This window comes from Myotis lucifugus, unplaced genomic scaffold (genome assembly GCF_000147115.1).
Source record: "Myotis lucifugus unplaced genomic scaffold, Myoluc2.0 scaffold_2, whole genome shotgun sequence".
Lineage (NCBI taxonomy): Eukaryota > Metazoa > Chordata > Mammalia > Chiroptera > Vespertilionidae > Myotis > Myotis lucifugus.
In genome coordinates this window covers 29,392,039-29,406,823 of record NW_005871050.1, presented here as the reverse complement: position 1 = coordinate 29,406,823, position 14,785 = coordinate 29,392,039, and the positions used below count along the sequence as shown (strand labels likewise).

Sequence of the window (14,785 nt, the reverse complement as noted above, 5' to 3'; positions counted from 1 at the left end):
TTTCTTTTCCCTAGTTAATTTTTATCTTAGAGATTAACATCATTAATAGATATGAGTGCCATGCTATTGGCCCCATATACCTACCCCTGTGATATCTAAAGTACATTTCAATTCCTAGGGTTCATGCCCATTTATTTGGATTCTAGGTGCTATTTGATTATGATATTAACTTTCCACTAGGTCCGTGGTCAGCAAACTGCGGCTTTCGAGCCACATGCGGCTCTTTGGCCCCTTGAGTGTGGCTCTTCCTAAGCCTTAGGAGTACCCTAATTAAGTTAATAACAATGTACCTACCTATATAGTTTAAATTTAAAACATTTGGCTCTCAAAAGAAATTTCAATCATTGTACTGTTGATATTTGGCTCTGTTGACTAATGAGTTTGCTGACCACTGCACTAGGTTTATCTCGAGCTATAAAAGTATGAAGTGCAAATTGTCACATGCTTAATTTTGGGGAATAATATTGATTAAGTAAATGTTGGGCCGAGACTGAGGGGAGTGATTGGTCAGGAATTTAACAAATGTTGGACTGGATAAAGTAAATTATATTTCTTTGGACTGAAAAAGTTACTAAAGCTGAACATTCTGAACATCATTTTCTCTGATTATTACCTCAAAGTAACAACTTTAAGATTATTTTAAAAGTATTGTGTCCCTGAACCTGCTTAAAAATAGTTTAACAGATATAATTTTTACATTCTGCTTAGTACTGTCTCAAGTGCTTTTACACATGTAAACTCATTTAACCATCTGAACAACTCTAAGAGGTAGGTACTATTATTATCCTCATTTTACAGATGATGGAGACACTGAGGCACAGAAAAATAATTTCTCCAAGGTCAAAAGTTATCTGAAACCAGATGTATTAATTAGGTTTAATCCAATGCATATTTATTGAGCACCCACTAAATGTAATAACCAACAGAGTGCATAAAAATTGTACACTTAAAGTTAGGAGAAATGATAATGCAATAGTGTCATGAGTGAATTGTCAAGGTGAGTCACACTTCTTTTAGTTAGTGGTTAATGAAGAAAGATGATGTAGTTAATGTCATGAATTGTACAGACATATCTATTTGGATAAACTTGGTTTGTGGACGACAAAGAAAAGAGTCTTAGTTGACATGTGTGAAAACGAAATTCTCTTTTTGAAGACTCAGATTACTTTTAGAAGGGGTCTCTATGCAGTATATTTCACATGGGGTAAGGGTAAGAGGGAAATACACAGGTATGACACACACACACATTGGAGCAGAATGTGTGTGTGTGTGTGTGTTAATGCGCTTTTCCTGCCTCTCCCTTCCTCTTGAGACTCAATAAAGGGCCTGCCCACAGCACCACCCAATTACCCAAATTCTCTTTACTAGAACTCAGAACCTTCGGATCTGCGCTTTTTAGAAGTACTTTCACATTCTGGCACCTTAAGCCTGAAAAGCTTTTTAGGCAAATGTTAGGATGAAAAATGTGCTACTGAAAAATCAAAACAAACTCGAATGCTACCAAAGAGCTTTTTTAATTTAGCAGATTCTAGCTCCTCACCTGTCCATTTTGTCTAAAACCACGCGACACACCTGGCTACACGGCCTCAGTTCCTACTCTGTCCATACTGTTACCCTTTTAAGAGGGGGATCCCGCAGTGTCCTTTCCTCCTCCCAGCCACCTCTACCCCCAGTCGGCTGGGCGGAGCTTCGTGCCAAAGCCCCAGAGCCCTACGCGGCCGCGGCCGCAGCGAAAGCGAAGAGTACTGGAGCGGCGACAGGCTGCTTCTGCGGCAGCGTCTACTCAGAGGATACGTGCCTCTGGGCTGGAACGGAGCTCGCTGCTCGCGCAAGTGTCTCCCCGCCCCTCCCCACCTGGCGCGCACCTGGTCAAGGCCTAGGTCCTGCCGCCAGCTAGGAGGGCGCGTGTCACGGGCCCTAGGGAACCGCAGAGCGCGCGCGCCATGGGGCCACCGCCCGGGGCCGGGGTCTCCTACCGCGGTAGCTGCGGCTTTTCCCGGTTGCTGGCGTGGTGCTTTCTGCTGGCCCTGAGTCCGCAAGCCCCCGGCTCCCGGGGAGCCGAAGCTGTGTGGACCGCGTACCTCAACGTGTCCTGGCGGGTTCCGCACACCGGAGTGAACCGCACCGTGTGGGAGCTCAGCGAGGAGGGCGTGTACGGCCAGGATTCGCCGCTCGAGCCAGTGGCTGGGGTCCTGGTACCGCCCGACGGGCCAGGGGCTCTCAATGCCTGTAACCCGCACACGAATTTCACGGTGCCCACGGTCCCGGGGGACTGGGGACGCAGCGTTCATGTCTCTTGGTTGGCCCTCATCCAGCGCGGAGGGGGCTGCACCTTCGCAGACAAGATCCATCTGGCTCAAGAGAGAGGGGCGTCTGGAGCCGTCATCTTTAACTTCCCAGGGACCCGCAATGAGGTCATCCCCATGTCTCACCCGGGTGAGTGCAGCTACTAAATTGTGCCTTTTCAAACCCCTTCCAAGGCCAGTTTCTCTTATTTTCCTCGATGCTCTCCTCCTCCTCTCCCTTTGCTCCGAAAGAAAACCAGTGCCCGTTCCGTCCCCACGGAATAAAACAGGGGCCTCTTCTCTGGGCGATTTACCCTGCCTTGGGGGTTGGGCGGAAAAACCCTTTACAATTTGTCTCTCTGGTAGAAAAGGGTAAGACAAACAGAATGCGGAGGCTGGCAACTGGAGGAGTGTTGGGGCTCTTTGTGTCGCCTTTACCTGGTGTTTCACAAGGGTGCCTTGCATTGGATTAATTGGTGGTGGACATTGGTTTTGAAATGTCTTGGGAGAAGGCTTCCTGAAAATCCCTTCCTCACTCTTTTCCTGTTTAACAACCTCAGGCCTGCAGCAGATTTTCCCCTCGCCTCTCCCTGTTTTTCTCTTCGTGTTTCCTAGGATCAGGTACAAAGATTGTGTTACTGTGCCCTGTTAACCTCATTGCAGTTTTGGTGGCAACTTTGCTTTACTCTTGGGCTCTTCTCTGCCCAGGGGTCTCAGGGCCCAAGTGTTTGTTGGTATCAGTGCTTTCTTTTGCCTTTGAAAAGTGACAAAAGAGGTGATTAATGTTATTGAAAAAAGAAGAGGTTTATGCATAAGGATAGCAAAAGCCTAGACTTTGGGAAAAGTAGTCAAAGTGGGTCTTTAATTTCTGGAGATGATGTGGGTTACAATTTTTCCCTCTGCAGTTATCCTTCCGGAAACCTTTTCCTTAATTGTAATTAGATATCCATATATATATATATATATATATATATATATATATATATATCCATATATAATTGTAAATATATATATATAGTGATCTTAGCCCAGAAGACAAAGAAACAATTTTTGGAAGAAAAAGGAAGAGACATAAAGACATAATAGCAATATATCACAGTTGTTGACAGCTGGGCCTCAAGTCAGGCCTTGGAATTCCGGTTCCATTGCTTACTAGTTCTGTGACCTTGGACAAGTTATTTGAAGTCTGAGTCTGATTTCCCTCAACAATTAAATGGGAAAGAACTAAGAACTACTCCCATAGGTTTGCCTTGAGGATGAAATGAAATAAGGCCTATAAAGACACAACATCTTTCTCAGTCAAGTTTAGCTAATAGGATTAGCCTTTTAGGAGTTACTGGAGAAATGAATCTATTTATTTAAGTACTTACAGGGATTTTTGTGTGTTTTTTCTCCTAAAACATTGTGTCTAGCACTGCCTAGAGAGCACTTGAATTGAGTGCCTGGGTGGCTTAATGGAAAGAAGACTGAACTGGAACTCAGGAGATTTTAGGCTCTTCTTTGCCTCTACCAGCTTTATAACCTTGTACTAGTTACTTTGTCAAATGATAGAGGTAGGAGTTGGAAGCCAAGTTGGCAGAGTGTTCTGAGACAACAGTGAACTAGATGAACTCTAATATTCCTTCCTGTGATTCCTTCCTGCTGTGATTCTTAGATTTTATATTGATTAAAGGAGCAACTGTATCTCTCTTGGTTGATAGTTCATTGATTAGAATGAAATTACTCTTTTTCTCTTTTTTCCCTTGTACTTTTTTATTGTTGACACTACTTTAGTTGTCCCCCATTTCCCCCCCTCCACCCAGCCCCTGCCCACCTTGAATTGAATTTATGGGGGTGACATTGGTTAATAAAATTATAAAGGTTTCAAGTGTATAGTTCAATAATACATTATGTGTATAATGTATTGTGTGTTCATCACCTGAGTCAAGTCTCCTTCATCACCATTTATCCCCCCCTTTACCCTCTTCTACCACCCCTACCCCCTTTTCCCTCTGGTAATCCACCATAATGTTGGCTGTCTGTGAGTTTTTTGTGGGTGTTTTTTGTTTTTGTTTTTTACTTACTCCTTTCTTAAAAGCTAATAAAAATGAAGAATAAGAACTTGGTAAATTTTAAAGTCCTTACATTTTAATTGGCTATTTAAATGCAAGGGTTTGACTTTGTCTCCCCCAAATGAGATTTGCTTGCATAAATTATTTGGAATTGAAGAGTAGTCTTTAATTAAAGAGTTTCTACTTAAACTATTTTCATCCTAATTCTGTTAAGGATATAAGCTTAATATTTATCTGATAGTTTTAGGGGTAATAAAATTAAATTTTGTTGCACTACCACTGTGTGCCCAGCACTCTGCATACACCTTGGTTTCTAAAGTGCTGAATTTTGGATAGCAGACTGCCTTGTTGGCAGAGAAAGGGTGGAGGACAAAAAGAAGTAGTGGTGGAGGAAACGTGGACAAGAAATGGCAATGTGAGCCCATCTGGTGTTGCTCAGTGGTTGAGTGTCAACCTATATACCAGGAGGTCAAGGTTGGATTCTTGGTCAGGGCATATGCCCTCATTGCCGGCTTGATCTCCAGTGTGGGGTGTGCAGGAGGCAACCGATCTATGATTCTCTCTCATCATTGATGTTTCTATCTCTCTCCCTCTCCCTTCCTCTCTGAAATCAATAAAACTATATTTTTTAAAAAGAATGTGAATCAAATTCTGGATTTACCATACAATAGCTTTGTGTCCTTAGTCAGATTATTTAACTTTACTGAGTCTCAGTTTCCCTATCCATAAGATGGCTATAATATTTACATTGCTGTGATTATTAATGATAACATGTGTAAACTACCTAGCAGATAATAAACACTCAAAGTTAATTATGATAATAAGTTGATGCTAACAAGATGTAAAAAAATAACATACAAATATATGATTATGCAACTGTTAGTTTGAAGACATGAAAACACTGGGAATCTAATCATGGCTGTTTTGCTTCAGAATACTATCCAATATAATAAAAGCCTAATATGCAAATAGACCGAACTGGCGGAACAACCGGTCGCTATGACGCACAGTGACCACCAGGGGGCAGATGCTCCATGCAGAAGCTGCCCCCTCGTGGTCAGTGCGCTCCCACAGGGGGAGTGCCATTCAGCCAGAAGCCAGGCTCATGGCTAGTGAGTGCAGCAGCGGTGACAGGAGCCTCTCCTGCCTCTGCTGCAGGCAGGTGGTAAGGAGCAAGGAGTCCAGGACTGTAAGAGGGCGCAGCCCTCCCCCCACCCAATGCATGAATCTCGTGCACCAGGTCTCTAGTATAGAAATAAACCCCTAAATGTTGATCACTTAATTAAATTACATCCAGAAAGGTATTTTAATACTTTAAAGATTTCTTATTATCTGAGATTATGACTATGGCAAAGTTTACCATTAGACTAATTAGCTATAAAAAAGCTAACTGGTTCCTTGAGGTATGGAATCACATTTATCTCTTGAACTTCTGGAGAAATTACTTTTCAACATGGGGGAAATCACTCTTTCACGTGTATTGTTGAACATTTGGCAAAGTGCTATTTCTCATTTGTTTTGCTCATTCCTGAGATAAATCCTAGGGTTCATTGTAATCTCTGGTCAAAAACGACCTATGTTGGATCTTAGTGGCAGAGAGTTAGTACTGAGGTTTAAGTGTTGATTATTTCAATATGTATTGCTATGAATTGCACAAGGGTCACCAAATGTGGAAAAGCCAGTGTTGTCTTCTTTGTTCACAAAATCTCTCTTCACCCACTGTCACAGGGGACTGTGCTTAAATTGTTTAATCTTTGAGTTTATGCTGAGCATCCACACTCTTACCTATTACAATCCTATGACCATGAAGACCCATTTGTTCCAAGACAACAGAACTAATTGGTTTAGTTCTGGCTTAGAACTGTTTTTAGAACAGTTGCTTTAAAACTGTTGTTTATCAGAGAGAAATTCCACTATGTAAGAGCAATTGATTAGAAAAATGAGGCTGTTTTTATGTATACTGACATTTTACAAAAGGTAAGCTGTAGCTTTGTATCAACTCATGCAGTTTATTTCTGTATAGTATTATTTGGGTTGCAAAGTATTCAGAAAATCCTGATTCACACAGATAATTGTAAATGATATACATTTATTAACAGCTTGCCTTGCTATCTCTCAATATTTTTCAGTCAAATTGATCCAGAAACCTGGAAGAAATTAAGAGAATATTTTGGTTTCAAAGTTTAATTACTATTCATATTTCTTAACTACGAAAATAAGATAAGAAGCAACCCAAACTTAGACTAAGCACTAATGCCTTTTAAAATGTAGGATTGTCACAATGAGACAAGGTACACATGTTTTTTGTTATTGTGCAACTAATTGTTCTGCTTTCACCATGCAGATGGGTCTGAACTTTGCATGCTGTCTAATTTAGCACATCCCACAGGTTCAAATGGTGTAGATACTTGCTTGTCAAATTTTCCTTGAGTCAACATGTGCAGGCATAAGTTTATTGAAAGATCTGTGTAGAGCTACAACCTTCATAACCCATAACACATTTATAAGAACTTGAAACATATTCAAAGGTATGGCAGGAGAGGCATTATTTCTGAGCACTGTAAGAAAGTGAATGAACTAAGTAGTTTAAGTTAATTATTGGGTAGAAAACAGTTGCTTCTATATAATGTTGGAAGACAGTAGAGCATATTAAGAGGTTGGCTCTGTCAATTACTATTATTAAAATCTTAGACCATTATTTTACTTCTCTAAGTCTCAGTTTTCTCCTATGTAAGATGGGCATAATAATAAACTTGCCTTATAAAGTTGCTGTTATTAAATGAAATAATACAGATGAAGTGTTTAAGACAGTTACTGACATATAGGAAATTGCTATAATTTTTTATCACAGTTAACATAGTTAAATGTATTTAGAAAATGAAAATAGAATCTTATGTTTGTAGTACACAATTTGAAAATGAATGGCCGAGAGTACTTCAAAGTCTACATTACCTGAAATCCTAAATTTAACTCTTTTTTGTTATTGTTGTCAATCCTCACCCAAGGATATTTTTTCCATTAATTTTTTCCATAGAGAGAGAGATTGGGAGGGGGAGAGAGAGAAAAACATCAATGGGAGAGAGATGATGTGAGAGAGACACATCTATTGGCAATTGGTGTGGTACAGGGAGCCTGTAACAGAGGTATGTGCCCTTGACAGGAACTGAACCCTGACCCTTCACTCCGTGGTTGACATTCTAACCACTGAGTAAACCAGCCAGGGCCTAAATTAAACTCTTTAGGAATAGGGTGAATAGACTGAATTCCTTACAAGAAAATGATCTTTTGATCCACCTGTGTTTGTCATTGTTTTCGCAAATAACTGCTTCTCCTTCAATCTCCTACCAATTTTTTTTTCTATTCACAAAGACTTTGGGATAGTATTTTATGCTGACTTATCACTACCCAATCCCTTCTCACCCACTTGATATTTAGTTTTTATTCTGTTTTCTTTTCTAGGAATTTGACTTTGAAAAGAACCCTTTTTAGTAGAGTGAGAGGTTCAAAAGAGGATGAGAGGGGATTGAGTGTGATAATTTACCAAAGTAAAGTACCATTCCTAAATCTGTTTCCAAATACATCCTTTTTGATATCTCTGCAGTATTGTATTGATACTATTGACCACTCCTTTGAAATCCTCTCCCAAGCAGTATCTGACTTTTCATGCCTCTCATTTGTTTCATTTTTATTATTTTACTAGTGGCCTGGTACACGAATTCATGCACATTGAAAGGAAATTAATTAGAAGAAAGATTCGTGTGTTAATTACCTTACTGCAAAAAATTACATGTCAAAATAGTATATATAATATTTATATATATAAAAACCTAATTGACCAAATGACCAAATGACTAGTCGACCAGTCGCTATGACACACACTAACCACCAGGGGACATATGCTCAATGCACAGGATCGGGCTCCCTCCTGTCTGGATCGGACCTTCAGGGATTGGGCTCCCTCCTGTCTAGATCAGACCTGTGGGGATCAGGCCAAAACCGGCTATCTGATATCCCCTGAGGGGTCCTGGATTGTGAGAGGGTACAATCCGGGCCAAGGGTCTCCACTGGTGCACGAATCCATGCACCGAGCCCCTAATAGTAGTATAAAACACGTATGCAATTGGCACCAGCGAGAGCTTTATATGTATCATGCATGCATGAGTCAATGTTTATTTCTAAATTGCTACTGCATGGCATATGTACCTGCCGGTTGGACGGTTGGATGGATGTACAGTCAGTCACTTAGCCTTTTATATATATAGATTAACTCATTCATTTAACACCTCTTCTTCCTTGCATTCAAAACTAGGCCCTCAACATTTCCCCCTCCAATAAATATGTGCCACACCAGTTGATTCTATCACTTTAAATCTTTTAACATATGTTCCCTTCTTTTCTGCAACTGTTACTACTCTGCTTTCAGTTCCTATGTCTTCTCTTAGGAACATATGCTTAATCTCCTAATTTAATTGGTCTCCCTGCCTTCAGTGGTTACTTCCCTCCAGTTCTTCTTCTACATTGCCACTGGTACACACCTTTCATCACATATATGCCATTGTTCAAAATAGCATTACTTATAAATTTGGACTACATTTCTCAGAAGAATCTTAATGTAGTCCCAACCTACTTTTAAAGCTTTATATACCTCTTCTCTCATGTTGATCCCTGCATTTTTTCTCTTCTTTCCATTATCATTTCTTTGCCTGTACTTCTGCTTTTGCTTACATATTCTTTTCTTCCCAGCTCTGCTGGTCAAAACTTACTCAACCTTCAAAACCCAACACAAATGCCTCCTTATCTGTGAAGTATTTCTCAATTCCTTCTCTTCCTCTTCCCACCACAGCCCACATCAAAACCAAAATAATATTTTTTCTTTTCTCCCTTAGTACTTCATCTCTTATAGTAATTTCTGCATTTTGTTTATATATATATATATATCATATCCTACTAGATCATAATAATTTTAATATTTTATTAATTTTCATATTTCCTGCTGAAATATTTGTACTGTAAGTGCTTGGTAATGTGGGTGGAGTTGCCTTAAATATCCATGAATTCCAGAGGTTCATAAGATTCATTAGAAAAGTATCTAATGGAAGGGGATTGAAGTTCAATTTATTAACACATTGCGTACCGCATAGAAATCTCTAAGACATACGCCAGGGACCGCACATTTTTGGGCAAACTGCACATTATTTAAATCATCATAATGCACTTTAGGTGTTGTTTTTCAATAATTATAACATTTTTATTTACAAAAACAATTAAACAATTAAAGTTCCTAGTACTTTTTTAATGTATGGTACTGCGTAAAACATTTTCCTCTATGAAGAGGGACCAAACAAAATTTACATAAGTATCTAGATTCGCTCCTTTTTCCATGGGCGTGAAAAACGAGAACACTCGTGAGCGGTCCTTAACAGATGGAGCGCGAAACACGAGAAAACTCCTGAGCGGTACGAAATGTGTTAAGCATTTATCAAGTATATATTGTATGCTATGTACTGTGCTTCTTGCCTGAATACCCAAAATAATTAATGTAAAGTAGGATAAATAAGAATATACAAATATTTCAAGAATGCAAGTTTCCTAATTTTTATGGTGATCACCATCATGGGCCAGTTGATGGGTTTCAAATGGCAAAATGACTTGGGGAACAAAGAAATAGTGACAATGAATTTTTACATTGAACTTTTCCCATTTTATTTTGGATAGAGGCCCAATGCACGAAGATTCGTGCAAGAATGGGCCTTCCTTCCCCTGGCTGCCAGCACTGCCTTTGCTCTGGCCGGAGACGCTCTCTCTGGCCTGGAGCTGCCTTTCCACCTTCCCATGCTGCTCAGAGGCCAGGATTGGCTGGGGCAGTGTGGAACGCCTGCGTTGTCACCATGGCAAAAATGCAAGGGTCCCGCCCCACCCTTGGCCACACGGCACCTGCGTATGCAAATTAACCTGCCAGCTTTGTTGGGTTAATTTGCATACTCACTCCTGGTTGGCTGGTGGGTGTCGCGAAGGTATGGTCAATTTGCATCTTTCTCTTTTATTAGTGTAGATGTTTTAAAATTTTTATTTACACCAGCATTCAATTTATGTCTCCAATTAAAATGCTTCCCTTGAACATGTTGATGAATAAGGAATTCTATTACATAAAAACCTTAAATAAATATATAGTTTGGTAAGCAAATTGTTTTTCTAAGCATATAAATAAACTTTAATCCCCCCCCACCCCAGTCCCTGTAAAATATCTGTTATCTTGTATAGAATACTATTTTTAATCTCTGTTCCCAGGCTTATGGAGGAAATAGAGGAGAGTACCAAAGACATTTTCTAAGTTATTTTCTATTATAAAATTAATTATGCTTCTTGCAGTAAACTTAGAAAATACAAAAACAAGTTTAAAAATAAAAACAAAAACTATGCATAATTCCACAGAGGTAGTACCATTAATATTTCTTCCTGTCTCTTTTTCCATGTCTAGGTATATTTTTGTATCCTACTTTTATCTTAATGATTATTTATTTCATGAGTATTAATGTAGTATTAAGAAAATAGGTATAATTTAAGATGCATAGATATAACCATTTTAGCATTTAGGAATGTTTTTGTTGTCATTTTCTTCTTTTTTTCTGCATACATATTATTTAAAGAATTATATACTATACTAGAAGCCTGGTACATGAATTTTGTGCACAGGGGGGTGGTCCCCTCAGCCCGGCCTGCACCCTCTCCAATCCGGGACCCCTTGGGGGATGACCAACTGCTGGTTTAGGCCTGATCCCCAGGATCGGACCTAAACCCACAGTTGGACATCCCTCTCACAATCCAGGACTGCTGGCTCCTAATCACTCACCTGCCTGCCTGCCTGGTTGCCCCTAACTGCCTCTGCGTGCCAGCCTGATCACACCTAACTGCCCCTGCTGTTGGCCAGGTCGCCTCCCTTCTGGCCTGGTTGCTCCTAACTGCCCCACCCGCCGGCCTGGTCACCCTTTACTGCCCCCCCCCCGTCAGCCTGGTTGCCCCCAACTGCCCCCCTCGCCAGCCTGGTCACCTCTTACTGCCCCCCCCCCTGCTGGCCTGGTCTCCCCAAACTGCACCTCCCTTGCTGGCTTGGTCACCCCTCACAGCCCCCCTGCCGGCCTGGTTGCCCTACGCAGCCTGCTTATTCAGTCATTTGGTCATCCCTCATGGCCCCTTTGCTGGCCTGGTCACCCCATGCAGCCTGCTTGTTCAGTTGTTTGGTCGTCCCTCACTAACCCCCCTGCTGGCCTGGCCGTAGACAGCCATCTTGTGAGGGTGTGATGGTTATTTTGCATATTACCTCTTTATTATATAGGATATACAGTTTTATATGCTGCTTGTGATTGTAAGCATTTCCCCATGTAATTAAAAATAGAAAGAGGGTTCTCTTACTAGTATAAGTTGAAGGTGGTAGTCTTTGACTAGAGGCAGTTTGAACATCTCTTCCAAAAAGTAACAGGGAGCGCAGAAATGTTGACAGGTAGTGGTGTGAATTAGAACATTTAAAACAAAATATGCACCAGAGAGTTTTACATAAAAATATACTTACTAGCCATAAATTTGATGTGATCTAACCCACATGCAGTGCCTATTGTGGCCTCGGTCTTTTGAAAGTTTTGATCACCATTTTACTTTAGTTCCTTTTCTCCCATGAAATTCCTACAGTTTACAAATGAGATTTGCACCCAGTTTCTGTTTTGCTTGGTTAAGTAACACCTCATTGACTAAAATGGCTTTTCTTTTTCATGATGGTCACTGAACTGTAAACTATTGTTGGGGTTTTCCCTAAAGGGTACTTGATAGGGTACTGCAGGTATTGCTTAGCCATGAATACTTTTTTGTGTATGTAAATTTAATTGAAGCATAAATACGTACCATAAAATTCAGAAATCATTAGTGTATAGCTCAGCGAATTTTCACAAAGTGAACACACTTGTGTAACCAGCATCTCGATCAAGAAATAGAACAGTACCAGAATCTCAGAAGACTACTGCACACACCAAGATGAAGAATTTTTGAAGCAGCCCAATTGTCAACTTTGCCTCCTGAGGGAATGATGTCTTGCAGCATGTGGTAGGAGCCTAGTCACCCACAGAAACAGTAATCTTCACTGCATTAAAGCTAGTTAACTATCGTGATCCTCAGCTACATACTATAGGGAATTATTTCTAACCATAGAGTACATGCACTTTTGATGTGCTTACTAAGCAAGTTCAGAGTTGCCATATTTTGATGTTAACACCAACTTTGAAGCCCTTTGGGCAAAGCAGAGGACAAAGGCTTTTTGTTAATTCATTTTCTGTTCTTTTTCTTTATTGGCTCTATGTATGTCTTCCTATTATAGTGGTATATAGTTAATTACTGCTTGAATTTATCAGTAGGCTTATTACAATATTGATTTCTTTCAAAAAGAAAATTTGGTGATTCATTTCTAACTTGATGGAGGCTGTTATATTTACAACCTAGTTGTGATTTACTTGGTTTTAATGCTTGAATGCTCAAGTTAGATATAAATCAGTGATTTTCAAAATCCTATCTAACCCTATTTATTTTTATCTTTTTTGAAAGACAATGGTACTAGAACTCACTTGATATATGTGTACTGGTATATGTTTTTCTCAAGATATTAATCACTATCATTTCAGATAAAATGTTGAAGTAGCTTAGGTAAATGCTGCCTAAAACTAAAAAGTCTTAACTTTTAAAAAGAAAATACACCAAAATATTTCCCTTGATTATTCCAGGTTGGCGAAATTATGGGTGATTGTTTTTCTCTGATTATTTTTTTTTGTATTTTCTGAACGTTCTATAATGAATAACCTTTATACTTATAATTAGAAAAACCAGTTATTTAAAAAAAATACTCCTATAATGTTAATAAATCTTAAAGAAAGCATTAATAATGCAACTATAGTAACAATAGGAACAAAGCATATTTGATAGAAATGATTTACAGACTACTATGAAAATTTTTAAAAAATTGGTTTGGCCTTTTGAATATATCTAACACATATAATTGTTAGGGTGGCTCTTTCTTGTTAGCACTTGTTTCTTAATATGTAAAATGAACCTTGAACACTGAAGAACTGACTTTTTCTATTTTAATATGGACTACTTCTTTTCTCTTTACCCTTTATATCACTATTTATATTTTTTCATCCCCCCTTACACACCTACCAGTATATACACACACACCTCACCTTTTTTGGTATTTATTTTTATTTCACATAAGAAGCTTTCTTCTTCTCACTAGCTCTCTTCAATATCTACTATTTTCAATACTTTTAAGATTAGTGCAAAGTTTAACATCTTAGAATGAAGAAACAAATATATTGGCAGTTTTCACCCATGACATATTGGGTTCATCTGATGACAATAGTTTTTGTAATTCTATAAAACAGGATGAATTTTTAGAATAAAGGCAGAAAGGAATCATGGTGTTCTTATTTTACACTTTATTAATGATATGCAGAACATATAAGCTCAATCAAAATTGCACTGAAGACATTAAAATTGAGTTACTTGTTTTTTTTAATTTTATTGAATTTATAGGGGTGACATTGGTTAATAAAATTGTATAGATTTCAAGTGTACTTGTTTTTTAAATTAGCATTTCCCTTGAAATGATATTCTGCTATAAAGAACTCCACCAGTTGGTGGTTTGCACAAGAAATTGTCTAATTCAAGGGTAGCTTCTGTACCCTACTTTTCCTCATGGGACACATTTCATGACCTACTTTTCTATCCCCTTTCTCTTCCTACTCTACTTTATATAATCTTATATACACAATCAAATACACACACACACACACACACACACACACACAAACACAAACATTCTTGGAGCCCCATCTTCCTTTTTAAAATATTTGAACTTCCTTTTATGTAATTCCACTTCTTTTTAAATGAAATTGAACATTATAACAAACCAGTGTTCTCAATACCTAAGGACCTTGAATGTGTCCATAACTCACTCTCACAATCTCCGCAAAAACTTATCAATCATGTGATCCTCCTGATTAAATATGTATTTTTCTTATGTGCCAATATTTAAGATACATTTTAAATGCTTTTGTTTGTTTTAGGTATTTCAGTTATATTGTTTTTTTGACAAGTTTTGTTACAAATATCAGTTAAATAATAATTTCCATATGGTTTGCAGTTTTTAGCCCTCAAAGCATTTCACATGCACTAATCTGTGGACTCATTTAGGAACAGAAACACTGTTTAGCAACATTACTATAAGAAAATGTATTGTCTTTAATTACAAACAACAACCCACTAGTGTACCTGTTGTGGTTATTGTTAATAATGATAGGCCCATGGCAAAAACTAAAAGCATTTCTCCTAAGAACAGGAACAAGACAGGAATGTCTGCTTTCACTGCTCTTATTCAACATAGTACTGGGAAGTTCTAACCTTAGCAATCAG

The 14,785-nt window shown here is 38.8% G+C and overlaps 1 protein-coding gene and 1 pseudogene across 4 annotated transcripts in view; both read left to right on the top strand.

Annotated features, from left to right (window-relative positions):
• The first annotated feature begins 1,686 nt into the window (after positions 1 to 1,686).
• RNF128 (ring finger protein 128, E3 ubiquitin protein ligase) overlaps positions 1,687 to 14,785 on the top strand; it is a 114,502-nt gene continuing 101,403 nt past the window's right edge. Inside the window, exon 1 of one of the 4 annotated variants that reach the window (XM_006082276.3) lies at positions 1,687 to 2,436. In XM_006082276.3, coding sequence (XP_006082338.1) covers positions 1,944 to 2,436 — 493 coding nt within the window. In that variant the 5' untranslated portion in view covers positions 1,687 to 1,943. The remainder of the gene's footprint in view (positions 2,437 to 14,785) is intronic. The other 3 variants (XM_023758805.1, XM_023758803.1, XM_014459729.2) reach the window with 3 other exon arrangements.
• The window catches only part of LOC102427795, a 26,791-nt pseudogene continuing 14,316 nt past the window's right edge, over positions 2,311 to 14,785 (top strand).